A 25639-nucleotide genomic window follows, 5' to 3' on the forward strand; every position below is an offset into this window, starting at 1 on the left:
AGGTTGCCCTTCCACCACGCATGGGACTCGAGTCGCTGACCGAATCCGCCCAGCCACGCGCCACGCGACCGGCCAAGAAGCGCGCGGCCCCCACGTACACGCGGCCCAGCCGCCAGAAGCAGACGGTCGTGTTCGACGAGGACGCGCGCCGCGAGTACCTCACAGGCTTCAGCAAGCGCAAAACGCAGCGCCGACAGGCTGCGCATGCACACGTCCAGCACCTCATCCGCGACGAAATTCGGCAGGCGCGACTCGCCGCCGCAGAGGCACGCAAGCGGCAGGCGGCCGAGAATGTGCGCGCGGAACAGCTCGCGTATGGCGCGGCGGACGATCGTGCGCCGCAGGACGACGACGACGACGACGACCAGGAGGAGATGGAGCGCGACTTTGAGTCAGACGAGCACCGCGCACACGTCACCGTGCAGACGCTCGAGCTCGACGAGGACGCGCCGCGCCCAGCGCCTCGCGCCGCTCCCGCACCGCCGCCGCCGCCGCCGCGCAAAACGACGGCGCCCCCGACCGTCGCGGCGCCCTCCGGCTCCCTCACGGGCATTCTCGAGCCGGACGTCGCGCACGCAGCCATGTCCGATCACGTCTTTCCTACAGTCGCCGCCCGCACAGAGCGCGAGCGGCCCACTACATACACGTCCAAGGCCGAGCGCATGCAGGAGCGGCAGCGGCAGCGCGCCCGGCACCATGCTCAGGCCGAGAAGCGCCGCGCGCAACAACGCGCTCAGCACACTTCGAAAAAGACCAAAACGACCAAGCCCAGGCGGTCATAGCTGCGTCGCCATGCGTGCAGAGATGGTATCATAGCGCCACGAACACTGACGTGCTAGCCCATGGCAAATGCTTGCGTGATCAATTTTTTTGCCACCTCCGCATGCATTTTTTTTTTTTTTTACGCGCACCTTGCTTTTCTCCTACATCACCATCATGGTCACAGACACGACGCTCTCCTACCTCTCCAACGCGCTCGGCAGCAGCGCCTTGGTCCTGATCATTGCCTATCATGTACGTATGCCGCCCCTCACACCTAGATTCTCGCCGTCTCGACGAAGCGCCAAGTCGACTCGCTCTCGGATGCAAGCGTGCAGGCCCAAAAGAGCCCGGCCACCGCGCACTAAGCCCCTGTATCATACGCCTGTGCTCAACTCACAGGCTCCCTCCCTGCATCGCTCACGACCCCCTCCCCCCGACTACTGTAGATGCATCGTATATATTCAACTAGATCGGTGATCCCCAGGCTGAGTAAAGCTGGGAAAGGGGATTTATGCCCTTGTGGGGACAACGGCCGTGCGGCGGCGGCGGCGGAGCGATCCGCGACGGTCAACATGAGCGGTCGCTTCGTCCGCTCGTCCAAGTACAGGCATGTCTACGGGAATCCTGCCAAGAAGGAAGTGTCGTACGATAACGTCAAAGTGTCCAACAACGTACGTGAGCGATACTGACGAGTAGGCATGGGACACGAATCTCTTATCGGCGAGCGGCGAGTACCTCTCGCTGAACTGGAACGTCTCGGGTGGCGGTGCCTTTGCGTTGATCCCACTCGCGCAGCCCGGCAAGCTCCCTGATGTGTACCCGCTGTGTCGCGGCCACACGTCAGCCGTGCTCGACACGGCATTTAGTCCGTTTGATGACCGGGTCGTGGTGAGTGGCGGCGACGACGCGCATGTGAGTGTGTGGAACGTGGCGCCAGAAGACATCCGCGGCTGTCTCGAGGCGGCCAAGGTGTCTGGCTCGATGGACGACATCAAGCCACGCGCCACATTCCTCGGCGGCAAGCGCCGCGTCGGCCACGTCGAGTTCCACCCGACCGCCGCGCATGTCGTAGCGGCCGCGACGGGCGATCATGCCATCAAGCTGTTTGACATCGAGAAGCAGGCGCCGCGAGTCGAGCTACACGGCTTCGGCGACGCCATCCAGTCGATGGCTTTCGACCAGACCGGCAGCACGATCGTAGCGACGTGCCGTGATCGCAAACTGCGCATGTTCGATGTGCGTGCGCCGGACGCTGTGCAGGTGACCGACGGGCATGGCGGCATCAAAGGCGCGCGTGCGATCTGGTGTGGCGACAAGCCGCGGATCATCACGACGGGCTTCAGCAAAATGTCCGAGCGCCAAATGTTTCTGTGGGACGTGACGCAGCTGACCAAGCCGATCAAAACCGTGTCGCTGGACAGCAGCAATGGCATCATCATGCCGTTCTGGAGTGACAACAACATCGTGTTCCTCGCCGGCAAGGGCGATGGCAATATCCGGTACTATGAACTTGAGTCAGACGAGCTGCACTACCTGGCCGAGTACAAGTCGATCGAGCCACAGAGCGGCATGGCCTTCCTGCCCCGCCGTGCTCTCAACGTCGACGACAACGAGATTGCGCGTGCGTACAAAGTGTCGCCACCCACGATTCATCCCGTGTCATTCTACGTGCCTCGAAAGTCGGAGGCCTTCCAAGCGGACATCTTTCCTCCCGCACGCTCGGCAGAGCCGAGTCTGACGGCGGACGAGTTCTTTGTGGACAAAAAGACGCTGACGCCCCACCTGTACCACTTTGAGACGCGCACCATCATCAAGGGAGAGTCAGCCACTCCGCTGTCGACGCATGCCAAGGAAGCGCCCAGGGATGCGCCCAAGGAATCGCCCAAGGAATCGCCCAAGGAATCGCCGAAGGAGGCGCCGCAGGAGGCGAAAGACACCTCCACAGAGGCCGCCCAAGCGTCGAACGGGGCGCCGACTGACCCACCCACGGATGCCTCCCACGAGGCGCCCGACGAGGCTCCCAAGGACGATCCAAAGACAAGCGCACCAGAGACGTCCAAGGAAGATCCGAAAGAGAGCCCCTCAGATGCCCCTCATGAGGCGCGCAACGAGGCTCCTAAGAAGGTCTCAGAGACGACCGCTCCGGAGGCGCCAGCGGCCCCGACGCCCGTGCCTGCAGCGTCGGCCCACGAAACCCAAGATTCTCTCCCTGCCGCCCCTCAGGCGGCCAAGGGCGCTCCGACCACCGAGTCGTCTCCATCGGGCATCGAGGCCGAGGACATCGCCTCCCTTCGCAGCCAGGTGCAGGACCTCCTGGCGCAGGTCGCTGAGCGCGATACGCACATCCGCGAGCTCGAGATGGAAAACATCAAGCTGCGTGCGAATCAGCAGCGTGTTCGCGACGTGCTCCTGACCTCGACATAGCATGCACGTGATAGGGCCGCGTCAGCGGTGCCACGCCTCTCCACGTCCTTATGCAGGTACTTCGGGGGGCGTATCGCCACCTGCTTCGGGCGGCGCTCCCGGCTGTGCGGCATTCGCGCACGGCAGCTCGTAGTGTAAGGCAATTGCTGCGCGCAGATGCGGAGCAGGCGATGCATGTGCCTGCAGCGGCATGGCAGCCGTACGCGGAGCGCACGATGGCGCTCTTCGTCCTGACTTCGTTGAGTCGGCGACCCGTGCATGGTCCCGAGGCCCGGGGTTCTAGCGTGTGGCGCCCATCAAGTACGTCACGAGCCGCTACGCTCGCCAGACGCACGCTGTACCACCTCGTTTCTCTTGCGTATCATCATGTGTCGCCACATACCCTCATGCAGCCTCGACGCGGTGGTGGATCGAGTGCAGATACCATGCCCAAGGCGCCCTCGGTCCTGCAGGATAAGGAGGCAGATGTGCCGGATATCGCGCCCGTCTACCCGCATGTGCTGCGTGTCCCGCCCAAGCCTGTGCGTGGCCCGCTGCATCACCGCCCGCCGTACTGGGACGGTCAGCGGCCCGAGAAGCACATGCGGGATGCCTCTACGACGACGAACGAGCTGCAAGAGCGTCTGACCCAGCTCGGCCAAGAGTGGGAGCACCTCTCACAGTCCCTCGGCGCGGAGCACAAGCACGCTCAGGCTGTGCGGCACAAGTACATTCACCTACGAGGCACGCTCAAAACGATGCGGCGCGCCGCGGAGCAGCAGCGCGAGCAAGATACCCTACGACAGTGCCCGGTAGACATGCTGCACGATGTCGTAAGTGCGGCAGCGGACAGCGAGACACTCTGGCTCGGCACGCCGCGGTGGACTCGATGGCGGCGTGGCGAGTTTTTGCCGCCTTAGTGAGCTCCGTACACTTGCTGCGCCACGTCGGCCCACCGGCTGCCGGGCAGGGCAAGTGCGCGGCCGTACTCTACCTCCATGGGATGCAGTCGTCGTCCGACGAGGATGAGCGAGTGCAACGGCTCGCCCCAATAGTCGAGGGCGCGCTGCACGAAGCGTGCCTCGCGGCGTGCCTCCATGTCTTTTTCGCTCGCCATCGGGTTCTCTTCCTCGTACTGCGCGTCGTCTTTTTCATACTGCGCCTGCTGCGCCGCATCGGGCTCCGTGCACTGCAAAAGCTCGGCGAGTGTGCCGGCCACGATTTTTTCGCCGCGACGATGCGGCGCGTCGTCGGCGCCCATGCGGCACAGCGCGATGGCCAGGGTCTTGTCAGGATCGAGGTAGTCAACGCGGTGCGTCTGCGCGGCAGCGAGTAGCTGCGAGATCAGCTGGGGGATCAGCATGTACCGCGGCGGCTGGTATCGGAGCACGCCGCGACTCATGTCCTCGATGCTCTGCTCGCGCACTTTGATGTCACTCAGACACAGCGTGTGCAGCCCAATGTGGCTGTTCTCGCCGATGCGGAAGAGCCAGCTGTCGGGCTTCCAGTCCTCGGTCCAGAACGGGATACTTACGGTCTGCCCGAAATTGTAGCCTGCGAGGCCGCTAGAGCCGAGCGCCGTAGTGATACTGGCATTGTGGATGATGCGCACAGGCACAGGCGTCCGGAATGTACGAGCGCGGATAATGAGGTCCGAGTGCGTCGTAGCGGACAGGGGATCGCCCACGACGAGAAAGGCGACGTGGCCAGTCGAGGCGGCCGTGAGAATGTCGTCCGCCTCCAGCTCGACCGTCTCGCGGTGAGCGAGCGTAATGGGGCGGCCATACAGGGCTTCCATCCGCGCTACCGCATCGTCGACGTGCAGGATGCTCGTGTAGCTCTCGAGGTATACCTTGCTGCAGGACCGCACGGCCTCGAGACCCTTGAGCGTGATGTCGCGCTCGTCGGCGAGGCCTAACCCAATCAAATACAGCACCATGGGTGGGAGGGCAAACCGCAGGGGTGTGGAGGAATCGGCCCATTTTGGTCCTCGCCACCTGGGCATGGCCACGACGTTACGGCACCGTCTCGAGCGGGATGGCGTGCCGCGTGGCGTGAACCTGACGGAGAGCTTTTGCCTGTACGGCACGCCGCTACCGTCGCTCACGAAAAAGGACAGGAACGAGTACAAGCCGCCGTGGGAGCAAGAAGTGTATGATGAGAAAGGCCGGCGTCGGTTCCACGGCGCGTTCACAGGCGGATGGTCCGCGGGCTACTTCAATACGGTCGGGAGCAAGGAAGGATGGACGCCGTCGTCCTTTCGATCTTCACGCACATCGCGTGCGAGCGCCACGGCATCGCGTCCCGAAGACTTTATGGATGCTGAAGACCTGGCCGAGTACGGGATACAGACGCGCGACGCGTACGCGAGCACGCACGAGGAGCCTGCTGACCCGTTCATGCGCATGGCCGTGCCTGAGGCGTCTGTCTCGCGCATGGGACAGTCGCTCCTGCAGCGCATGGGCTGGAAACCGGGCCAGGGGATCGGGCCGCTCGTGACGTACGACCAGCGCCAGTACCTCGATCGCCTGTTGGCACGGCTGCACTTAGCGCCACGTGGCACACTGGACGACGATGACGAGGCGCGGCGGCACAAGTTTCCGCCACCGGATACCCAGCCGCTCCGGCCGCCTGCTCCTGCGCGGGCGAATGCGCTGCAGGCGGCCTTGGATCGGTACCATGCGCCGGTGATCGGCGCCGCGGGTCTTGACTCGGACGAGGAAGACCATGTCTATGGCGAGGCACCGCCAACGGTGCTGGGCGACGTGCCGCCCCCCGCGGCCGCGCGCACGTCCGCCGCATCGCACGAGGGGCGTGCGACTTGGTCAGATGGGCGCCCCCTGCCACCGGGCTTTGTCCTGGCGCCGCCCGTATCTGGGCCTGCGGCGGCTGTGGCGTGGCCGCAGGTGGATGTGCCGCCTGACTGGACGCCCGATCCGCGGCGTGTATGGACGGCGGACGAGCCCCAGGACGCAAAAGGTCCACTGGGTGCAGAGGATCGGCGTGCGATGCTGGGCGAGGCACAGCACCCGGGTCCCCCGCCGGCTCTGTCCGCGTACTTGCCGGGGCGCGCGCGTCTTGTCGTGCATGCGTTGGACCGCGCTACGGCGCAACGGGCGTTGGCCGCGTTTCGGCCCACAGGCGCTGACCGCGCCAAGGACGAGCGGTACCGCGCGTACGTGTGCTCGTTCCTGGACGGACCTGCGTACGTGCCACCCAACGTGCCGCGAGGTGCGCAGCAAGACGAAGTCGACGAGTTCTTCCAGAGTGCTTGTCGTCACCGGCCGGTGCACGGCGACATGGCTCATCGCTTCACGACTGGCTCGTCACTTGATTCGACGCTGACGGAGGCGCCGGCCGTCCCTGATGCGGTGCAGTATGCGCGGCGGGGCGAGTTTGGGCCGCATACGCGCCACGTCGAGCGCTTTGATCCGCCGCAGCTCCTGTGTAAGCGTCATGGCGTGCCATACCCGCATCCCGAGAAGGACGGCGAGGAGATACCCGATGAGCTGGCCTCGCCGTCGCCGCCCTCCTCGCCCGTTGAGTTGCCGGAGGCGGAGGGCGAGCCGATCCCTCCACGCCCGCCCAAGGATCTGTTCCAGGCCGTATTTGGCGATGAGGAGGAAGAGGACGATCCTGCACCCGTCACAACGACGATGCCGACGGCGCCTCACACGAAACGCCCGCAAAAGAAGCGCCAGCGCCGCATGGGGCCCCTGACGTTTCGTATGGACGACGACGACGACGACCCATAGGCCTGCCATAGACACATCTCCACACACCACCATGGGGGACGACAGCCGTGCGTGGCTCGCCATGCAAGGCAAGGCGCCGCAGGGCCCGGCCGGTCCGTCGCGCGAGGCGATGGAGAGTGCGACGATGCGCCTCGGTCCATCGCACGCACGCCGGTCGCATGCACCCCAGAGCGGTGATCTGGCATACGAGGCGTTTCAACAAGCGAACGCGGATCCAGCGCAGCTCGAGCGCGCATGGCAGCACCACCAGCAGACCACGCGGGACGTGGATACGCGCGCGAGTGCTTCGTTCTTGGAAGCGCTCGCGGCGGCGGAGAAGGAGGAGCACGCCACCGCCCAGCCAGCCATGCCGCTCATGGCCGCACTAGACGACGAGTGGCGGCCGCCGTCTCCCTCCCAGGGCGCACGTATGACGCGCGAGCAGTATCGCATGCACGTGGAATTGGCGCGTGCACAAGCTGGGCTATGTGACGACCAGCCGTTCCGCCGCGCCGAGCTCGTGGAGCCGCCGCCGGACGATGCGGCACTCGAAGAGGGTGTCTATGCCCGCACGCCGGAAGCGGCGCTGGAGAGCGTGTGGGATGCACAGCGTGCGCGAGCGACACGCGTCGCGCACTTTCGCGAGACGACAGCTGGATCTGTGCCTACATCTACCTACACCCAGGTACGGGGCCAGGCCATCGTGGACCGGTTGCGTGGATGGCTCGTTCGGGCGGGATACACGGACGACGTGTACGGTCTGCCGCCGCTGACCGCGCAGATGTTTGGCGAGGCGACGATGGCCGGCGACGATGCCGAGACGGAGGCGCGTCGCGCCACGGCGATCCGGCGTCTGGATGCGCTCTGTCGGCACCTGTCGACGAGCGACACGAAGGATGCCTCGCAGATGGAGGCATGGCTCGAGGCGCACTCAGAGAATAGACGTTAGCTAGGCGAGGGCCTGCGTCGCCATACGCAGCGCACCTTCGCGAGTGTGATTGCCACCGATAAAGCCGGACTGGTGCACAAACACGCACTGCGGGATCCCACTGAGCTCGCTGAGCTGCTCGTCACGGATGCCTCGCCATGCCTCGGGCAGAGCGCGGCGGCTCTCGAAGCTCTCGGGATTCACAGGCACGGCCTGCACGCGCCACTTGTTCGCTTCGTCGGGGTACACGACATACAGGGGCTTTTCGGTGATGCCGAGCTCTTCTTCCAGCTCAAAGATATGGCTCTTCCACACGACGGCGCGCTCAAACAGCACGATGCGGCCGGCCGGATCAGCTCCCTCAAACGACGTGCGCGCGCGCAGCGCGTCCACGACGAGCTGGCGGGCCGGCAGCCACGACTCGACGGCGTCGTCTACGCGCTCGAAGAACTCGGTCCCCGCGAGCTTCGACGCGCGGCGGAAGCGCGCAAGGAGATCCGCGTCGTCCCAAGTCTCGTTCCAGCGTGGATTCATGAAGCTGATCCGCGACGACAAATCCGTGCGTGAGCGGTAGGCGGGTGGGTCGCTGATGCCGGGGTACAGCGGGATACCGTTGTCGTGGCCATCAATAGCCTCAACAAAGTCGTCGTACATCTTGCGGTACAGTGTCGGGATGCGCTCGTCGCTGTCGGCGCACTGCATGTGCGCCGCCAGAATGTCCTTGCCAAAGTGCTTCCACACGAGACCCGCGCTGCTCAGCTTCGTCTTGTGCTCGGCGTCAAACGTCTCGAAGAAGCCGCGCTGGTGGTGGTCGTAGCGGTGCGCAGACGGGCGGTACTCTGCGCCGACATCGACTACGACGGTGCCCTTCGCGATTTCGGCTGGGTCGCGCGTCCGGACCAGCTCGGCGTCAGCGAGGGCCGGCAGCTTTGTGAGCAAATGAACGGCGAGCGCCTCGTCGGCATGGAACGTGCCTGAGTGCGTCACAATGACGGGGCGCTCGCGACCCTCAAGCTTGATGCGCTTCGCGTCGCTCATACGGCGCCAAATCCAGCGGAAAATGATCGAGGTGGCTCGAAGCTGGCGTCATCCACACGCTTCGACGGGGTTCGAGACGGCCTCCACATCCAGTCTGCTGGTCTCTTCCGTCGGTGTCGTGCGCCACGATTTCTGCCTTTGTTCCTCCATGAGCGACGACACACATTTCCGCCCCATTGGCGAGCAAGTGCACGATGCCACGCAGGAGGCGCGCCCTGTGCATGAGATCGAGTCTCTGTGCATGGAGTGCCACAAGCAGGGCATCACGCGACTTTTGCCGACGTACATTCCGTACTTTCGCGAGGTGATTGTGATGAGCTTTTCGTGCCCGCATTGTGGCAACCGGAACAGCGAAGTGCAGATGGCGGGAGAGATCCAGCCGAAGGGCTGCATCTACACGGTGCATGTGACGACCAAGCAGGACATGAACCGACAGATTGTGAAGAGCGAGTTTTGCTCGGTCACCGTCCCTGAGCTCCAGCTGCAGATTCCTGCGCGCCGCGGCCAGATCACGACGATCGAGGGCATCCTGCAAGACACGGTGCGTGATCTCGAGATGGGCCAGCCGGTGCGCAAGCACATGCAGCCGGACGTGTACGAGAAGATTGAGGCGCTCTGTGAGCGCATCCGCGGCCTTCTCGGCGAGGAGACCGACGCGAGCCATCCCGTCCAGCCCTTCAAGGTCGTGCTGGACGATCCATCGGGCAACAGCTTTGTCGAGTACACGGGCTCGATCGAGAGCAGCGGAGGCGCCGATGCGAAATGGAGCAAGCGTGACTATCCGCGCACCAAGGAGCAGAACGTGGCGCTGGGCCTGATGGGTGACGCTGCTGCCGAGAATGGCGGCGGCTTCAGCAAAGACGAGGGCGAGACGGAGTTTGAGAACGAGGAGATTTACTCGTTCCCGGGCACCTGCTCCAGCTGCAACGCGCCTGTGTCGACCAACATGAAGAAGGTCAACATCCCGTACTTCAAGGACATCCTGATCATGTCGACGTCGTGTGATCACTGCGGCTACCGCGACAACGAAGTCAAGTCTGGCTCGGCGATCAGTGCGCACGGCCGGAAGCTCACGCTGCATGTGCAGGACAGCGAAGACCTCTCGCGGGATATTCTCAAGTCGGAGAGTGCCGGTCTCTCGATCCCTGAGATCGACCTGTACCTCGCGCCCGGCACGCTGGGTGGCCGCTTCACGACGCTCGAGGGTCTGCTGCAGAACGTGTACGATGAGCTGTATGAAAAAGTGCTGATGCGCGGCGACTCGGCGGCGAAAGACGACGTCAACAAGTTTGAGAGCTTCCTGGGCAAACTGAAGCGCGCGATTAGTGCCGAGGCGTGTCCGTACACCGTCATCCTGGACGACCCACTCGCCAACAGCTACATCCAGAACCCGTACGCACCGGACCCCGATGAGCAGCTCGAGTCAGAAACGTACGAGCGGTCGTGGGAGCAGAACGAGGTGCTCGGCCTCAACGACATGAAAATCGAGAACTACGAGGAGGCTACGCCCGCATCCAAGAAGCCTCGCACGGACGAGCATCCCAGCACGTAGCCATTTATGTATCATAGCTTGACTTCTTCCTCCACCTATGGCGACCGAGTCGTATCTGGTCCAGCTGCTGAGCGACTCGAACCTGCCGACAGGCGGCTTCATCGCCTCGGGCGGCCTCGAATCGTACCACGCGCACGGGCTCCTACCGCCTCACGACACCGTGTCGACGACGCTGTCGTTCGTGGAACACACGCTCGGGAACTATGCGGCGAGTGTCCTGCCCTACATGTGCGCTGCGTACCGTCTCTCCCGCTCGTACATCGAGGGCCACGACGACGCACTCGATGCGCTGTGCCGCCTCGACTGGCACCATCATACCCTGCTGCTGAACCACGTATCGCGCCGCGCATCATTGATCCAGGGAATCGCATTGCTGACGCTGTACGTGCGGTCGTTTTCCTCAGCCCTGCAGGATGACTCGGCGCGCGCGGATGCCCTGGTTGAGGAGCTCCGGCGGCGCATCCGGCGTGGCGGCGCGAGGCTGGCAGGCGGCGCCCTCGCACTCCCATCCGACGAGCTTGCGGGCCATCTCGCCGTGTGCACAGGCGTCTTCTCGTGCTGTGTAGGCCTGTCGCTCGAGCGCATGATCCATCACCACGTGTTCTTGCAGGCACGCAACCTCATGTCCTGCTCGATCCGACTCAATACGATCGGGCCGTACCTCGCGCACCGTCTGTTGGCATCGGATCTGCGTCCGCTTGTCGAGCGCATCGCCGCGAGCGTCTCGTGTGAGGCGGGCGACAAGCTGATCGCCGAAAACGGCGATGACGACGATGAGGACCTCGACTTGGTCTGCACGACATGGCCGCTGGGCGAGATTATCCAAGCACGTCATGATCAATTGCATTCGCGTCTATTCAACAGCTAGCCTGCGCCGGCCAAACAGCGTCGCGAGCCTCGCTCGCAGGCCGTGGACGCGGCGGAAAATGAGGACGGTGCACACAACGAGTGCGATCATGCACCCGACCGACGTCACCTTGAAGACGGAGCGGTAGCAGTCCTCACCAAGCTTGCAGCGGTGGCTGTGTGTGCCGCTCTTCGGCACATGCGCATCGTACACACTGGCATATGTCAGTCACTCTTGGTACGCACCTTCCAAACATAATATTGTACACATTGCCGACAATGACCGGCGCAAAACTCATCCATCCCCAGTTCTGACTGAAGGAACTCATACCAAACCATTCAAATACAAGCACAGGGCCGAGACCGAACAGGAAGCCGTACATGAGACCCGTGATGCCTGAAACAAAGAGCAAGCGATGCACCGTCGTGATCACATTCGGCCACGCCGCCAGGCCCTGCGACACAATGGCCAGAAGCACGATCGGCAGGAGTAAAAAGGTGCGGTGCGACGACTTTCGTGTCATGTGCACGAGAACGTCGGACGTGAACCCAATGAGGATGCGTCCCGTAGCATTGCCCACACTGAGGCACGACACTTGGAGCGCCTGCACTTTTTGCATCGCCATTTTCCGGCCCTTCTTCTTGAGCAGCTCGACAGTGACGCCGGTCATGGCCGCGAGCTGCGTCGATTCGAGCGGGTTCTTGTGCTGCTTCTCGGCATAGTCCCAAAGCGCGCGTGTCATGATGCCGACGTTGTTGATCAGCAGCAGGCCAGAGCCGCTCAGCAGCCCAATGACGGTGAACAGGAGTAAAAAGTCCGTGTTACGGAGAAGGGCGAGGCCCGTAATGTTCAGTGGCGCCTCGTCGACCTCGTCATTCCCAGCCGCGTCCTCTTGCTGCGCCTCTGGCACATGATACTCCGACTCGTGCACGTCCTGGATCCATGCAATGACTCGCGCGCTTGTCCCGGACGTCGAGCGGCGCATCTCGCGCTGAGACGTCACAGGGCGCGTCTCCTCCTCAGCAATCGGGTGCTCGGGCAGGTACACGGGCTGCGGCGGCACCGTCTTGATCAGCGCCATACCTGTAAGGAAGCAGGTGAAACTACCGAGAGCCAGCAGGTCCAGGTACCCCGTCACATTATCGGTAAAGAAGGCGTGCGACAGCGTCGAATACACAAACGCACTCAGGCCGAACGCGGAAAGCACAAGCGCCATTGCCGACGCACGCTGCTGCTCGTTCCAGCTGCGCGCCTGCACGTTGATGGCGGCGTTGTTGCCGGCTGAATTACCAAGTCCTGTGAGCAGGCAGAAGAGCGCCAGGACCACGACAGGGACATTCGTCCAGCCGTACTTGTACGCACGCGACAGCATGCCATAGCCTATCAGCACAAGAAACGCGCCGCTGGTGATCGCACCGTACGGCCCCGAGCGGTCGATCCACCGGCCCCATATCGGGCCCGACATATACATGCCCAGATTGCCTGCCAGGCCCAGCACGTTCAGTTGCGTGCTCGACAAGTGCAGCGCATCCTGGAGCTGCGGCGCATACGTGCTAAACACGTACGTGCTGCCCGCTGACAGGGCAATTAGGACGGAACCCAGCAGCGACACCACCCGCCGTCGGTCCGACATGGTTCGCAGCTCCACACACCTGAACCAGCTCCGCGTTCCCAGCCCCTGTTGTGGTCACGTGGCTTGAATCTTGCGTCTGTCCCTGAACCATGCCGCCTGCCTCGCTGGCCGTGCTGAGGTGTCTTGGCATCGGCGTGCGCGGCCGCGTCCGCTCCGAGTTTCAGCCGGACCCATGGTGGAAAAGGTATGCCTACACATCCATCGTGGCCGTCTGTGTCCTGTGGACATGCGCCATGTACCTGTGGCGCGTGTGCTACCCCATGATCGTGCAAAAGCCACGAGCCCTTGGCTCGCGAGCCGAGGGCATCGGCCTCCTTGTTGGTTTCCTCGTCATATGGTGCATCTTTCTATGGTGCTTTACTACCGTCGTGCTCTCGCACCCCGGATACGTGCATGACCTCACGAAGGACGTACCCACACCGCCCCCACAGTTCGCGTCGTCCGCGCCCATCGACATTGAGCGCGCGCCTCCCGCCCACAGTGACGAGCCTGTGCACAGCGTACAAAATACCCAGCTCTTCTCGCCACCTGAGGAACGTGAGCGGCGCTGGCGCGACTTGGAAGCCGGTCTCGACATGTCACCCATCGATGGAGGTGCGCATTCCCAAGGCAAAGATACCTCATCGTCCGTGCCGCTATCGACGATGCCGCCATCCACCGGACCAAGCTCATTGGGAGAGGACGAACCGTTCAGCACCCCAGCTGAGGAAGTGCCACCGCCACCACCTCTCCCGACGCACACTCCCTTCGGCACATCACCAACGGCTCACGACGCGGCAACTGCGGAACTCGCTCCGCCCATCGACCCACGTCTGCCCAAGCCGTATCGCTTACCATCAGACATGCCGCTGTACAGCCCCGCATATCTTTATTGCACACATTGCCAGCGCCCACGACCACCCCGCGCCCACCATTGCCGACGATGTGGTGCATGTGTGCTGCGCATGGACCACCACTGTCCATGGATTGGCGGATGTGTCGGAGCCCACAACTACCACTTCTACTTCTCTACCGTTCTGTGGGGCCTTATTCTCTCACTGTATGTGGTTGTGAGCATGGCGCCTCTTTTCGCACGCGGCGTGCGGTCCCACTCATCATCGTCGTCATGGTCCGACATCATCCACGATTGGGCTGTCGATGGATTCATGATCAGCCTCTTCGTCATTGGCTTCTTTTTCTTCCTATTCACCTGCTCCCTCGTTTTTGTACATGTCCAGATGAGCGGCCACAACCTCACGTCCATCGAGCAGCGTGCAATCAACGCGTTTCGCTCTCGTGAAGGATACACACTGCATCGCTACTTCTCAGCCTCGGGGCAAGGCGGCACACTCGGCACCGGACCAATGGCAGCCTGGCGCCGATTCCGCGCCCGGCGACAGATGCTGCATGAATGGAACTATGAGTGGGGCGACCCGCATCGCGATGGCAATCCATGGTGGATCGCAAATATGGACGAGCTGGAATACGCCACTGCATCGCTTAGTGCGAACGAGCGCGAGGCATTTCTAGAAAAAATGCTTGGCATGTCCAGTACGCAAAACTCCAACACGTCCTACGGCGCATGTACATCGATGCAGCCAAAGCTGATCCCCTCCGCCTGGACATGGCTAACGCGGCCACCATTCCTCTTGAATATGCAGCTCAGCCTTGGTCCACCGCACGGCTGGGTTTTGCCCATCGTGTGTCGAGCCTCAACAGGCGTCCACTTTCCGTTGAATCCGCGTTATACTCGCGACGGCCTATGGCGCCCACGGCCCTACTGGCCAACCCTGTCTCAGACACGTACATAGTGGAGGGAAAAACAGCTTGCCATCCCAACTCCACCTGGGAGCATGTCACGTTCGACAAGTCATCGGTTCGGACACGAGCAGGAATTGCAGCGCAGTTTCCGTGAGCCTGTGTCCATTTGGAAAAAAGAATGGGTCGTCCCATCGGCTATCGAGCGCCCAGTTGCACCGGGCCAGAGCATGACAGAACGCCTTGGTCCGGATGCTGAGGCCATGCGATCGTCGTCGCCATTCCGCATTCTCAAATGGGTGCGAACAGAGCAAGTCGCTCAATTTGAGACGGAAGAATCTACACCACACCCAGAACATACATCAAATGCAGAGAATTTAAAAGCAGCTGAAGAGGCGGTACCTGAAGTGTCTTCTTAATTTGTATCACTATGTCCCCCATCGCTCGAGAACGACTCACTAGACTCGTCAGACATGGGCCCGTTTCCTCCCTGAACCTGTGCATAGAGCTTGCGCTTGCGTACGGGAACCTGACTTGGATCGTACTCGTCCATGGCAGGATCGTCCAAATCACGCGGCAAAGACGCAGCCGGTGTGCTGCTGTGCTGGCTTGACGTGAATGCGCTCGGCACATAAGCTTTTGTGTATTCTTTACGCTCACGCGACTCTTCCACATGCAGCGCCATATGTATAATGCCTGACTCCAGGATATGCAGAGGATGTATCAGAGGCATCGATTCCACACTGTTGTGAGCTGTCGTAGATACCGTAGCAATACCATCATCCTGGGCGTTGGCCTTAAATGGTATACCACTAGCTGGGACCCATGCCCCGAAGGTCGGTTCGTCAATGCCACCTGATGGTGCACATCCCTCTGCTACATCCAGCAAGATGCGGAATGTGCGAGGCCGATCCGAGGCCATGGGCTCTAGACGAGACTCACATGTGAGAATCTGCAGGAGAAATTGTCGCGCAACAAGCTCCGCAGTAGCTCTCGATATGTTTCCACGAATTACAAGATCTCGGTCGCGCTTGTCAGCGTCTGAAAGAAGGAAGGTAAGCACAAAAACAAATTCCTCGAGTGCTTCATCTGGCGCATCTTCATTGTATATTGCCAGGATAACCTGACGTACTGTCGACTCCTCTAGCTCACGCCCAATGGCTTGCACAACGCTGTAGATATATTCACTGAGGCCTGGATGCCGGCTCTCATATACGGGCGTATCATACATTCGGCGCCTCACAAACGCATTCGTGGGGTATACTCGGCGAACACATAAGATCGTGTGGAAGGCACATTCCACTGCATCAGCTCATACTCACGTACAAAGCTCTGTTATCATATCAACCGTTTCTATATAAGTGATTCATATACACACCATGGTACGTCATCGGACCATCTCGAACACGGTCACGATCCACTCGAGATGCGTTCATCATGGTGAACAAGTGGAGAATAGCACAGTAGGTTGGGTACCTAGACTCAGCCGTTTCGTAGCCCAGTCTTGACGGGGAAAGCCTCCTGAATCTTACGCGCAGAAGATGCCCAAAGACGTAGATCAAGGTCGTCGTCCACCTTAGCAAATATGACGCGCAGGATCATGGGCGAAGACGCATAATTTCTGCGCGCTTGGTCAAGTGTCAAATCAACGGAACGAATCTCATCCTCATGTGCACGATCGAGCGTACCGATGCATACGAGTTTGGAATAAGTAGGTAAGGACAACAGGCCTTCATCTACCAAGAGTGAGATATCAGCAAGAAGATACGCGTGTTCATGCTCAAGAACAACATGAGCATTGTTATGGTTGTAGGCAACACAGCTGAGATGAGTCTAATCAACATACAAGCCAACTGTTCGAATTTTCTTGTTCAAATCTCCCGGGAAAACGAGGTCGCTAACAGGCATCGCGGCCGCATGGTCCATTACATGAAACGGGTGTGATCGTGAAGGGACACGAAACCGCTACCAAAATTTGATACCAAAAACATAAAATCATTCTTACAAACAATATAGCTTTGATATTAAACATTTTTAAATGTATTTAAACAAATTATGAACAAATTAAAACTAAATCAAAAATCAAAAAAGGAACAATAAAAGTCATTTTTAATTTTTAATCAATAATAAATATAATAACTTTCGATCAATTTTCGAAACAATTATCCATGTTAACATTGTATATTGAAATAAATTTATAAAACCTTTTTTTTTAAAATTTTAAAAGTAAAATGATTTTGTTCTAATTACATTCCTATACAAAGGCGCCGAGATATATTAAATTAAATTAAATTTAAAAATATTTACTTGTTTTTTTGAAAGTTGACGGATAAATGTTTAATGCTGTTAATTTCGGAGACGCCGCTGACGCACAGCTTGACATGTGCGACTATCGGAGTTTGAATGATGCACAAATCCACGCGCTAAACCAAGATATGATGGATGAGTCAGTATCATCATCGTCTTCACTCGTTCACGATGTGGAACCAGTGGAAGTGTTAGCGCAAGAGTATAAGCATAACCCTATGTTTCTAGGATGTATCGAGTGGCTTTCAAAAATGTCTACCTATAAAAGTCTGCAGCGATTGAAGGGAGATGGTAATTGCTTTTATCGAGCATTCAGCTACGCATTTGTGAACGCCATTATCTGTACTGATGACAGGAGTCGAAGGGAAGCAATATGTCATCACGTCGAATCCACGCTTGAACTGTTAAAGCGAACGGGTGTTGATGAGGAAATCGCTCGAGACTTTTTCGACCCGTTTCAAAAGCTTGTAAAAGAGGCGACGAAGCTTGGACCTGCTTACCTTCAAAGTCGCTCAAAGTTGCTGATGAGGGATTTTAATGACCCTGAGACCAGCAACAGTATCGTTGTTTATATGCGTCTTATTGCTAGCGCCTATCTCAAGGTAATTATAATGCACATAAAGCGCTGACATTCGACAGCTTCATCAGGATGACTATTTTCCGTTTGTTGTTAGTGAGAATGCCTCTGTATCGAGCATGGAAGAATTCTGTCTACAAGAAGTTGAGGCATTTGGTAAAGATGCGGATCATGTTCAAATTATGGCTTTATGCTCCGTTTTACGCGCCAATGTCAAGATTATTTACTTACAAGGGTCCACGCGCTCATTCAATTCGACAAGGAACACTGATGCACTTAATCTGGCCGAAGCAATAGAACCTCAACCATGCAACATTACACCATTCGAAATTGATGGTGCGCTTATTGAATTGAGCCCCCTCTTGTATCGCCCTGGCCACTTTGACCTACTTTGGTAGATCTGCTTTGTATCATAGGCGTATCGTCGAATAGTTCGTGCGGATCCTGAGTCACGTGGGCACATTTTTTTGGTCGCTCGAGCATTGTGCATTTTGACCATCGACCAGCTGCAGGTCACAGAGCATGGACAGACACAATGTTGTGGAAATCCTGCCAGAGAGGGTAGGCAATGTGTCGTCTACATCGTACCCGCGACACCATCCCGGTGTCTCAGGTGCTTGGGACTACGACGAGTTCAAGCAGCATCTTCGTGTGGACGTAACAAGGTGGACGACCGAGCTGTGTGAGTTTGATTTGGTCGGAGTCGATGCGAGTATAGCGAATTCCATTCGTCGTGTTCTTATTGCAGAAGTACCTACTGTGGCAATTGAGCATGTGTATATATGGAACAATACATCCATTATCCAGGATGAGGTACTTTCACATCGATTGGGTTTGATTCCTTTGGCGATTGATCCCAGAAAGTTGTCGTTTAAGATGGACGACGAAGCCAATGATCAAAACACGGTTGTATTCAACCTAAAGGCTGAGTGCAAAAAGCGGGGCGCCTCGAAGGATGCGGGCATCGAAGGTCGCTACGTGTATTCCTCGCAGCTTGAGTGGGACCCCAAGGGCGACCAGGCTGAGACGATGGCAGACTGCCCGCCACGTCCTGTGCACTCGGATATTGTCATCGCAAAAATGGCTCTTGGGCAGAGTATGGAGATGGAATTGCACTGCGAAAAAGGAATCGGCAAAGATCATGCAAAATTCTCGCCCGTAGCGACGGCTACATATCGGCTCTTGCCGCTGATCGAGATTCTCAAGCCAATCCCAGAGCCTTTGATTCCTAAATTCATCTCATGCTTCCCTGAAGGCGTTATGGAGCAAGGCGGTGAAAACGGCGTGCGTGTCGTTGATACACGCAAAGACACGGTGAGCCGTGAAGTACTTCGGCATCCTGAGTTTGAGGGTTTTGTGCGTCTCGGTCGAATTCAGGATCACTTTCTGTTTAGCGTGGAGTCTACGGGTATATATGAGCCGGAGCAGTTGCTACCCGCCTCGATCGAGGTGCTGCGTCGCAAGATTGCGCTCCTCAAACTTGCGTTGGACGCCGTGCCAACTGGTACGCAGCCATAGTTAGCCTGCAATGATAACGAGATCATCATCATCTGTAGTTGAAGGCTCCTTCCGTTTAAGTAGCTCGATATGCCGAGCGGCGGGATTATCGCGCTCCAGTACATTTGACCGAAACGGTGTGCCGTGCAACTTGGCGGGGGGCAGCGAAGCAGCAGATGCCGTGTGTCGCGCCAACAGACGCGACGCTGAGGCACTTTCAGGTATACTTGTTGTGCTTGCATGCGAGACTTGCTGCTTTTTAGGATCTTCTCCGCGCAGCGTCGCCTGTGCTGTACGTAGAGCTTGAGCTGCACTGCTATTCTGATCCATATCTGCTAGAAGCTGTGCGTCTAACATGCGCCGATTCCTGGGTTCGGGGCCGTGAGCATGGAGTTTGGAAAGCTGACCTGCCTCTTCAAGCTCCCGACGCTTGCGCTGTCTTTTTTGTTCAAGGCCACGACCGAGCTGGGATGATACATCATACATGTGACTGCTAGGATCGTGGTTGGATGGTGTGAGGCCAGGTACGACATAATGCAGCCCGTCCATCGGAGACCGAACTCGCTTGCTCGCTCGATGGCTATACGTAGGATGTAATTTTGACGGCGGTGGGACGATATACGATGCCGCGGCAGTGGCGAACTCCATTCGTGAGCGTTGGTGTCCAGCAATGGCCTTTTCGAGATGCATGGCGCATACGCCCTGGCTCTTGGGATGTCGCAACACAAAAGCTGTACATCGTGAGCCGTCTCTGCAATGCGCCTCACAGCGGCCATATTGTTCTGCCAGGCCCAGCACGAGGACAGAGTCAGCGGAGCGCGGCGAAATAGTCAGTTCGTTGGATCCTTTTCGGGCACGCATAATGCGGGGGTTAAGGATGGCAAGCAGCACACCGTCTCGTTCCTTCCACAGCTTATCGAATGCACTGGTACCACGAGTCGACTCGAATGCAAGCATATTCATAACACAGTGCCCCGGAAGCTCGTGGTATATATTCGTATACTGAGTGTTGAGGTCGAGTAATTTACAGGAAAAATACTTGGTGGCTGCGGCATCAGAAGGGGTTTTATTAGTGTACTTGAGCGCGCTCTTCTCACTCATCACGGCAAAAAGAACCCAATCGCCATATAGTGGCACCTCAAAGTCGCCGTCCATGGCTGGTTGGGAGACGTCGCGTACATACTCGGACGAAGAGCCACTGCGGCCTGTGAGAGAGTATAGTGTGCTGGGTGAGATGGCGTAGCGGCAATTCATATGTGCATTCACACTTGCGTGTGGAATGTATCGCTTCCTCAGTTTAGTACGAGCATGAGGCTCAAAGCGCTCAAACGTGGCGTCGTCGAGAGGCGCTTCAAAAGTGTATGGACCACGCTCCATGTCCTCTGTCAGTTCCAGACGCTCATTGCGTCCAGTCTGTGCACATTGATCAAAGCCAGAAGAACGTGAAGAACGCAAAAGGTCGTTGGACTCGCGACGCACGCGCTGTGCATAGTCCCGGCCCTGGACATTTTCAGCACATGCACCTAGACTCGACGACTGAGCGCGTTGTAGTGCCGACGCGCGTCGCTGTGCATGCATCCAAGATGCTTCACGCAATTCTTTCACACCTTGCTTGGCTGCAGCACTCATCACATCGCGCCCAACGCACGCCGACGTTTCATGGTTCGTCTTCATGGCGCGTCGCGTCTCTACACCGACGCTGCCGTTCCTCTGGGCGCGTGTATTACATGCCTTAGTCATCGAACGAGTGGAGAAACCCGAACCCGGGCGAAATAGGGTGGGGTTGGGCATTTTATTACTGCGAGGGATTCAACTGGTGTGTGACAATCGTGCAGGGCAAGACCTTGCGCGCCAGCGTGCGGATATGCTCTCAGCTCCAGCACCGTATCCAACTGTATCTACCGAAAATCCGGCGCCAGATGACACACAGATTGAGAGCATCACCCCTAAGGTCTGTGTGGACTATCTGAGCCATGACTGGAAGGATGAAGACGTATGGAATAGCTGGAAGGCCATGACCAAGCGCAAAAACGAAATCGCAAACGGTGTGCGTCTCGAAAATGCAAGCTGGCGGACATGGGCCAAACATCGTGGTAAGCTGAAGACCGTGAGCCCTCAAACACTCAACTGGCTGAAGGAAAGCGATGTGACATGGCTCTATGGACCTCTGCATGGCGAGGCCCAAGCCACACCACCCCCCAAAGTTGCATCTACGGCTGAGAGACTTGGTATTGATGTCTCTTCTTCGGAAAGAAAGCCTATCCTGAAGCATCGAACGCTCACCGATATTCTCCAAACGCCACTCAATGCATCGCACCCTAAAGCCTCGAATCAGGCATCAGCACAGACCAAGTTTCAGCCATCTTTACCGGGTGCATCTACAAAGGGGCAGCACCCGCGCAAAAAGGCCCTCAAGATGGGTAGCCTGGGGCATGATCATACGCTCCCTTCAACCCGGAGAAAACGTCACATCAGCTTCAATACCCTCGTATCACAATGCATCGCTCTAGACGACGAGTCCATCGGAGTATCGTACCCTGAAAGCGAGAGCTCTGATTCTGAAGATGAGTATGAGGATCAGACGCAGCAGCACCGCTACTCAGGTCAGAACATGCCGTTAACCAAGCGGTCTGATCGGCATATCACCATCGCCATGATGCCACCGACCTACCTAAAGATGGGCCATGAATGCATGACTTCTACTGACTCAGAAGTATCTGATGAAGATGATGACATGTACGGCCGGCACACCAGCGAGTTGGATGCTCGCTACTCTGTCATTGACCCCATCCCTGGCTCGCATGAACTTGATATTGATCAGGACGATGGGTATGAATACTACGACTACGACGTTGACGACAATGAAGACGACAACCCCACGTTTTTAGCCTTGCTCGGAAGCTCTGGCCAACAAGGTACGACTCCTTAGCACCGGTGTACTAATTACAGACACGGCACAAATTTCCACAGCTCCTTCGACCACAAGAGCTCGTGGCGATCCCCATGATCCACCCCATCCAAGTTCCAGCATGATACCCTCCATCGACAGCTCTGACCCTGCAAAACCACTTACGATGAAACTTGATGATCAATTACCACATCTTACACTCAACGATACCAATGGTCCTATTCCACATACCGATAATGAGGACGCCATTCGTCCGCCCCCTATTTTCGTTGGACCTACGCCACTAAATTCTCCCATCAGCCCCTCAACGTTTCACGGCAGTGGTCATGGAGCAATACAGCGCAACAGTCAGGGTCATCGAAACACTGGTGCTGTTGTCGCACCCTCCTCCTACTTCCCTCCTGTGCCACTTTCTGAGGACTACGTCGAAGAGCATGAGGGAGGTCTTATTGCGAGTGCTGTCGAAATCATTAACACGGCCCGCGACTTATTTGGTGTCATTATAGGCTCGCCCGGGCGCATGGGTCGCTCGTGGTATGAATCACACTAATACTTCGCATAACGAAAGTCCTTTTGCAATCCTAATCGCAACTATTCATGATCCACATGCTTTCTAATAGAACATATTAAATCGACTGCTCACTAGGGAACGAACCGATTCAAGTGCCACCTCGGAACTTTCTTGTAGACTATTCTTAGTGAAGGAAGGCGCACGAGGTTATAAAGTGTTTCGTGCACAAATCGAGCAAAATGTATCTGAAACACGATTGTTTTTCACGGGTGCCATCCAATGCAGGTAGGGAATGCCTGCAAAGTGTAACATGAGATTCTTCTTGCTGACCATTAAAATGAGTAATAGCCTGCCGTTGTCTATCCTCTCAATAAGACGTGAACTAAGAACAATCCATGAAACATCATGATACAGCCATTAGCCATGACCAAGGTAATATACAGAAATCTAACATGAAGCACCGTAGCTTTTTGATGCGAGAAGTTTCAACGCTGAAAAAAAGTTTACCTCATATACATTTGGGCTCAAAATCTTCGCACAAGTAGTCTGATTTTGGATTCTTAAACCAATCCCTGTGTCAATTGATGAGACCGAACATTCGCAAAGCTCTCGATTTTACGTAGTAATGGAGGTGGACAAATTGCACAAGGAGTATCAAGGAACTAGGTCAATTCGCGCCGACTGAGTCCAGATCGTGCATGTTCACTGGGTGGATATCATGGGCGATGCGTTGTAAAGACGGTCAAAGATAAACTCTGGAGGTGCACAATACTCGGCGTTGGCCTACGCAGTTGCAGAAACATCCCGCGAGAGCTTGAATTATCGGCGTATCCGTCTTTGCAGAGAAGTACGAGCAAAGAACGATGCATGGCCTGAAATGAGCACATAGCACTCCAGGCATGTATGGTCCACGGCGTACCACTGTACCATAGCCAATACAAAAATATCGTTAGACTTATGCACGCTCCAAATCGGTCCCTAGACCAATTGGAGGGCACGGTGTCTTGCGACGCGTTGCCATGACGTCATGCACCAGAAACGAAGTAGCCTTCCCCTACGATGGAATACCCCATGCATCACGAAGAAGCAGGATACATGCCATTTCCAAACATGCCTCTTCGAGAACAATTGAGTTATCTAGCACATGTAGCAGCGATACGTCGATAGGTTCATAGATTGTATCATCGGACCAAGGCCCTCTGGTAGGTGCATCGCATGGACAGACTGGCACCATGGTGGACCATGCCTTTTCCATAGAGACGCCATCAAGGATGTATGATGGATTTTCTGTTCGAAGATTGGTGTTGGGTATCCATTGACCACTTTCAAACATATTTTGGAGTATCATGATGCCTTGCTCTGGAGATTTTGTATGGAATAGCGGACATGCGCTGTGATCTTCATCATACAAAGGCTCCTGTAGAGGATGACCGAGACACTCAATTTTGCGGTGTTCCAGGTACAAGTCAAACTCGGGTATTTGTTTGCGCAACGAGCGCGACTGGAGATAGAGCGTGTACAGTAGAAACGTGATAATAGGTAGAGTATCTTCGTCCATCTCTTCGTGCCCGCCCTCAATCAGACCCTTGAGACGCAGCAGTGGTGAGCGACACAGCGTACCCAATGTCTCAATTACAGCCAAATTTTCCTCAAAGGAAGATGAGAAAAAATGACGCAGCTTGTATGTAAGAGGCCTGAGAGAGTGCTCGGAAGGTAAGGCTGATTGTTGTATGATATCGATTGGTTTGTAGACCAGGTGCTGTTGATGAAATAGGCTCGGAATGTCATGGTATACTGGATCGTCACGCATCGCTTGTTCCACCGTCAAGAGATGCTGAAGGAACCTGTGCGAAAATGCGGCTCGGAACCTGGGCGTTTGACACGTCTCCGCCATGGCGATTAGTGGGAATGCCATACTGGTGTGATGAGTGCGCATACTTGTGCCGAGTGTAGTATCGTGCCAAAGTATCCAACGAGACAAGGTTTTGGACATTTGCAACGCACAGAAAACAGTCGGCGGTGGGCTCTGTAGTCCTTTGGTTACCAAATCAAACATGCTTCTGCTGTATAATGAAATACATCGTGACAGAGGCGTGCATGGCTCCATAATACTCAGAAGTACATCCAAGTAACATAACATGGCATACAGTGATACTTCATTCGGTGCCTCTTCTAGGGATGCATGTATGGCAGGCTCTAGGCATGCCTCGACAAAGCGCAACTTGAACTGATCGGTCATTTCGGTCAAAAGCTGATCGACTTGATCACCGATAAGACCATCTTTGGCCGCGTGTCCCAACCGCCATAAATTTTGTATCAGCCACAGTAGGTCAATAAAGGTTCCAAGACACGGAATGTCGACTGTCGACGCGTACCATTGGACATTTTTATCGAAACGGTCATAGACCCATGTTTCTTGTGACCTTGGCCCTGACGCATCTAGATGTTGTGGCAAATGATTGAATGCATGCGCCACAACCTCATTGAGAGATTTGGCCAAATCAAAGCAAGTGGCTTGATCAAAATACAAGGCCGGCCACGCAGCCCCGTGATTGGTACCCAATGTGAGTAGCGCATGCATGACCCATACAAGCGATGTGCGCATATGCCGGCCAGGGGGGCCATTCATTGTGATATGCCTTACAATGCACGTCATGAGCGGAAACCGATCGGCCGGTCTTTCTTTCGGAAGTTGTGCCCCCAGCTGCACAAGCACGCGCAGAGTATCTGGCTGCTGATGTATTCGAGCACACAACGCATACACAAGCTCGACAAGATCTGGTGGTTTTTGCTGTTTCTTATTACAAGATCGTAAGAGCTGTAGCAATGCATGTGCAACGCCTTCGTTGGCAAGAAACCATGGCACATGAATATGTAGGACCAGAGTCGTGCACATACGTAAGAATTCATTAAGAATACCAAGAGGTTCATCAGGAAGACAGAGACTTACAAGGTCATTGAGGATGTTGTTCTCCACAAGGTAGGCGGAGCATGTTCCCAATGCATGGGACGGCGCCTGTGCCTCGTCATGTATAATCGTCTCACACAAGCGGCGCATACTAGCAGCTATATCATCCAATCCATGCTGTGCGCGTATATCATGGTATGATATATAAGACTGCAGCAGATGCCATTCCCGCTCGCAGGTTTGCATGGCATCGGTCGCAGACGACGCTCGTCGCATAGAATGAACCTTGCACAGTTA

The 25639-nt window shown here is 56.9% G+C and overlaps 20 protein-coding genes across 20 annotated transcripts; 13 read left to right on the plus strand and 7 right to left on the minus strand.

The window, feature by feature from the left end:
- Positions 1-20: 20 nt before the first annotated feature.
- MRET_3282 (uncharacterized protein) lies at positions 21-782 on the plus strand (the record flags this gene model as incomplete). The annotated part of the gene is made up of 1 exon (XM_027629909.1): positions 21-782. The coding sequence occupies one exon, from the start codon at positions 21-23 to the stop codon at positions 780-782; it is 762 nt and encodes a 253-aa protein (XP_027485621.1).
- Positions 783-936: 154 nt separating this feature from the next.
- MRET_3283 (uncharacterized protein) lies at positions 937-1127 on the plus strand (the record flags this gene model as incomplete). The annotated part of the gene is made up of 2 exons (XM_027629910.1): positions 937-1014; positions 1041-1127. The coding sequence occupies 2 exons, from the start codon at positions 937-939 to the stop codon at positions 1125-1127; spliced, it is 165 nt and encodes a 54-aa protein (XP_027485679.1).
- A 207-nt stretch (positions 1128-1334) lies between these two features.
- Positions 1335-3186, plus strand: MRET_3284 (coronin-1B/1C/6; the record flags this gene model as incomplete). The annotated part of the gene is made up of 2 exons (XM_027629911.1): positions 1335-1433; positions 1459-3186. The coding sequence occupies 2 exons, from the start codon at positions 1335-1337 to the stop codon at positions 3184-3186; spliced, it is 1827 nt and encodes a 608-aa protein (XP_027485626.1).
- A 50-nt stretch (positions 3187-3236) lies between these two features.
- Positions 3237-4085, plus strand: MRET_3285 (uncharacterized protein; the record flags this gene model as incomplete). The annotated part of the gene is made up of 1 exon (XM_027629912.1): positions 3237-4085. The coding sequence occupies one exon, from the start codon at positions 3237-3239 to the stop codon at positions 4083-4085; it is 849 nt and encodes a 282-aa protein (XP_027485682.1).
- Positions 4082-5104, minus strand: MRET_3286 (diphthine methyl ester synthase; the record flags this gene model as incomplete). The annotated part of the gene is made up of 1 exon (XM_027629913.1): positions 4082-5104. One exon carries the CDS (start codon positions 5102-5104, stop codon positions 4082-4084), a length of 1023 nt encoding a protein of 340 aa, XP_027485624.1.
- A 64-nt stretch (positions 5105-5168) lies between these two features.
- On the plus strand, positions 5169-6920 carry MRET_3287 (G patch domain protein 1; the record flags this gene model as incomplete). The annotated part of the gene is made up of 1 exon (XM_027629914.1): positions 5169-6920. The coding sequence occupies one exon, from the start codon at positions 5169-5171 to the stop codon at positions 6918-6920; it is 1752 nt and encodes a 583-aa protein (XP_027485625.1).
- Positions 6921-6951: 31 nt separating this feature from the next.
- Positions 6952-7848, plus strand: MRET_3288 (uncharacterized protein; the record flags this gene model as incomplete). Its single annotated transcript, XM_027629915.1, has 1 exon — positions 6952-7848. One exon carries the CDS (start codon positions 6952-6954, stop codon positions 7846-7848), a length of 897 nt encoding a protein of 298 aa, XP_027485620.1.
- On the minus strand, positions 7849-8865 carry MRET_3289 (UPF0160 domain protein MYG1; the record flags this gene model as incomplete). Its single annotated transcript, XM_027629916.1, has 1 exon — positions 7849-8865. One exon carries the CDS (start codon positions 8863-8865, stop codon positions 7849-7851), a length of 1017 nt encoding a protein of 338 aa, XP_027485677.1.
- Positions 8866-9013: 148 nt separating this feature from the next.
- MRET_3290 (zinc finger protein) lies at positions 9014-10417 on the plus strand (the record flags this gene model as incomplete). The annotated part of the gene is made up of 1 exon (XM_027629917.1): positions 9014-10417. One exon carries the CDS (start codon positions 9014-9016, stop codon positions 10415-10417), a length of 1404 nt encoding a protein of 467 aa, XP_027485566.1.
- A 37-nt stretch (positions 10418-10454) lies between these two features.
- MRET_3291 (urease accessory protein) lies at positions 10455-11285 on the plus strand (the record flags this gene model as incomplete). The annotated part of the gene is made up of 1 exon (XM_027629918.1): positions 10455-11285. The coding sequence occupies one exon, from the start codon at positions 10455-10457 to the stop codon at positions 11283-11285; it is 831 nt and encodes a 276-aa protein (XP_027485565.1).
- MRET_3292 (MFS transporter) lies at positions 11271-12897 on the minus strand (the record flags this gene model as incomplete). Its single annotated transcript, XM_027629919.1, has 2 exons — positions 11271-11478; positions 11510-12897. 2 exons carry the CDS (start codon positions 12895-12897, stop codon positions 11271-11273), a joined length of 1596 nt encoding a protein of 531 aa, XP_027485461.1.
- An 89-nt stretch (positions 12898-12986) lies between these two features.
- On the plus strand, positions 12987-14687 carry MRET_3293 (vacuole protein; the record flags this gene model as incomplete). Its single annotated transcript, XM_027629920.1, has 1 exon — positions 12987-14687. One exon carries the CDS (start codon positions 12987-12989, stop codon positions 14685-14687), a length of 1701 nt encoding a protein of 566 aa, XP_027485567.1.
- A 42-nt stretch (positions 14688-14729) lies between these two features.
- Positions 14730-15053, plus strand: MRET_3294 (uncharacterized protein; the record flags this gene model as incomplete). The annotated part of the gene is made up of 1 exon (XM_027629921.1): positions 14730-15053. The coding sequence occupies one exon, from the start codon at positions 14730-14732 to the stop codon at positions 15051-15053; it is 324 nt and encodes a 107-aa protein (XP_027485462.1).
- MRET_3295 (mitotic spindle assembly checkpoint protein MAD2B) lies at positions 15050-16073 on the minus strand (the record flags this gene model as incomplete). The annotated part of the gene is made up of 3 exons (XM_027629922.1): positions 15050-15936; positions 15961-15987; positions 16013-16073. 3 exons carry the CDS (start codon positions 16071-16073, stop codon positions 15050-15052), a joined length of 975 nt encoding a protein of 324 aa, XP_027485569.1.
- Positions 16074-16116: 43 nt separating this feature from the next.
- MRET_3296 (uncharacterized protein) lies at positions 16117-16560 on the minus strand (the record flags this gene model as incomplete). Its single annotated transcript, XM_027629923.1, has 2 exons — positions 16117-16456; positions 16481-16560. 2 exons carry the CDS (start codon positions 16558-16560, stop codon positions 16117-16119), a joined length of 420 nt encoding a protein of 139 aa, XP_027485571.1.
- Positions 16561-17015: 455 nt separating this feature from the next.
- MRET_3297 (ubiquitin thioesterase protein OTUB1) lies at positions 17016-17916 on the plus strand (the record flags this gene model as incomplete). The annotated part of the gene is made up of 2 exons (XM_027629924.1): positions 17016-17543; positions 17581-17916. The coding sequence occupies 2 exons, from the start codon at positions 17016-17018 to the stop codon at positions 17914-17916; spliced, it is 864 nt and encodes a 287-aa protein (XP_027485570.1).
- A 124-nt stretch (positions 17917-18040) lies between these two features.
- Positions 18041-19036, plus strand: MRET_3298 (DNA-directed RNA polymerases I and III subunit RPAC1; the record flags this gene model as incomplete). The annotated part of the gene is made up of 1 exon (XM_027629925.1): positions 18041-19036. One exon carries the CDS (start codon positions 18041-18043, stop codon positions 19034-19036), a length of 996 nt encoding a protein of 331 aa, XP_027485786.1.
- MRET_3299 (minichromosome maintenance protein 10) lies at positions 19037-20689 on the minus strand (the record flags this gene model as incomplete). Its single annotated transcript, XM_027629926.1, has 1 exon — positions 19037-20689. One exon carries the CDS (start codon positions 20687-20689, stop codon positions 19037-19039), a length of 1653 nt encoding a protein of 550 aa, XP_027485564.1.
- Positions 20690-20879: 190 nt separating this feature from the next.
- MRET_3300 (protein phosphatase type 1 complex subunit Hex2 Reg1) lies at positions 20880-22473 on the plus strand (the record flags this gene model as incomplete). The annotated part of the gene is made up of 2 exons (XM_027629927.1): positions 20880-21930; positions 21965-22473. 2 exons carry the CDS (start codon positions 20880-20882, stop codon positions 22471-22473), a joined length of 1560 nt encoding a protein of 519 aa, XP_027485386.1.
- Positions 22474-23488: 1015 nt separating this feature from the next.
- On the minus strand, positions 23489-25618 carry MRET_3301 (uncharacterized protein; the record flags this gene model as incomplete). The annotated part of the gene is made up of 1 exon (XM_027629928.1): positions 23489-25618. One exon carries the CDS (start codon positions 25616-25618, stop codon positions 23489-23491), a length of 2130 nt encoding a protein of 709 aa, XP_027485385.1.
- Positions 25619-25639: the final 21 nt, after the last annotated feature.

The sequence above is a fragment of the Malassezia restricta genome, chromosome V (genome assembly GCF_003290485.1).
Source record: "Malassezia restricta chromosome V, complete sequence".
NCBI lineage: Eukaryota > Fungi > Basidiomycota > Malasseziomycetes > Malasseziales > Malasseziaceae > Malassezia > Malassezia restricta.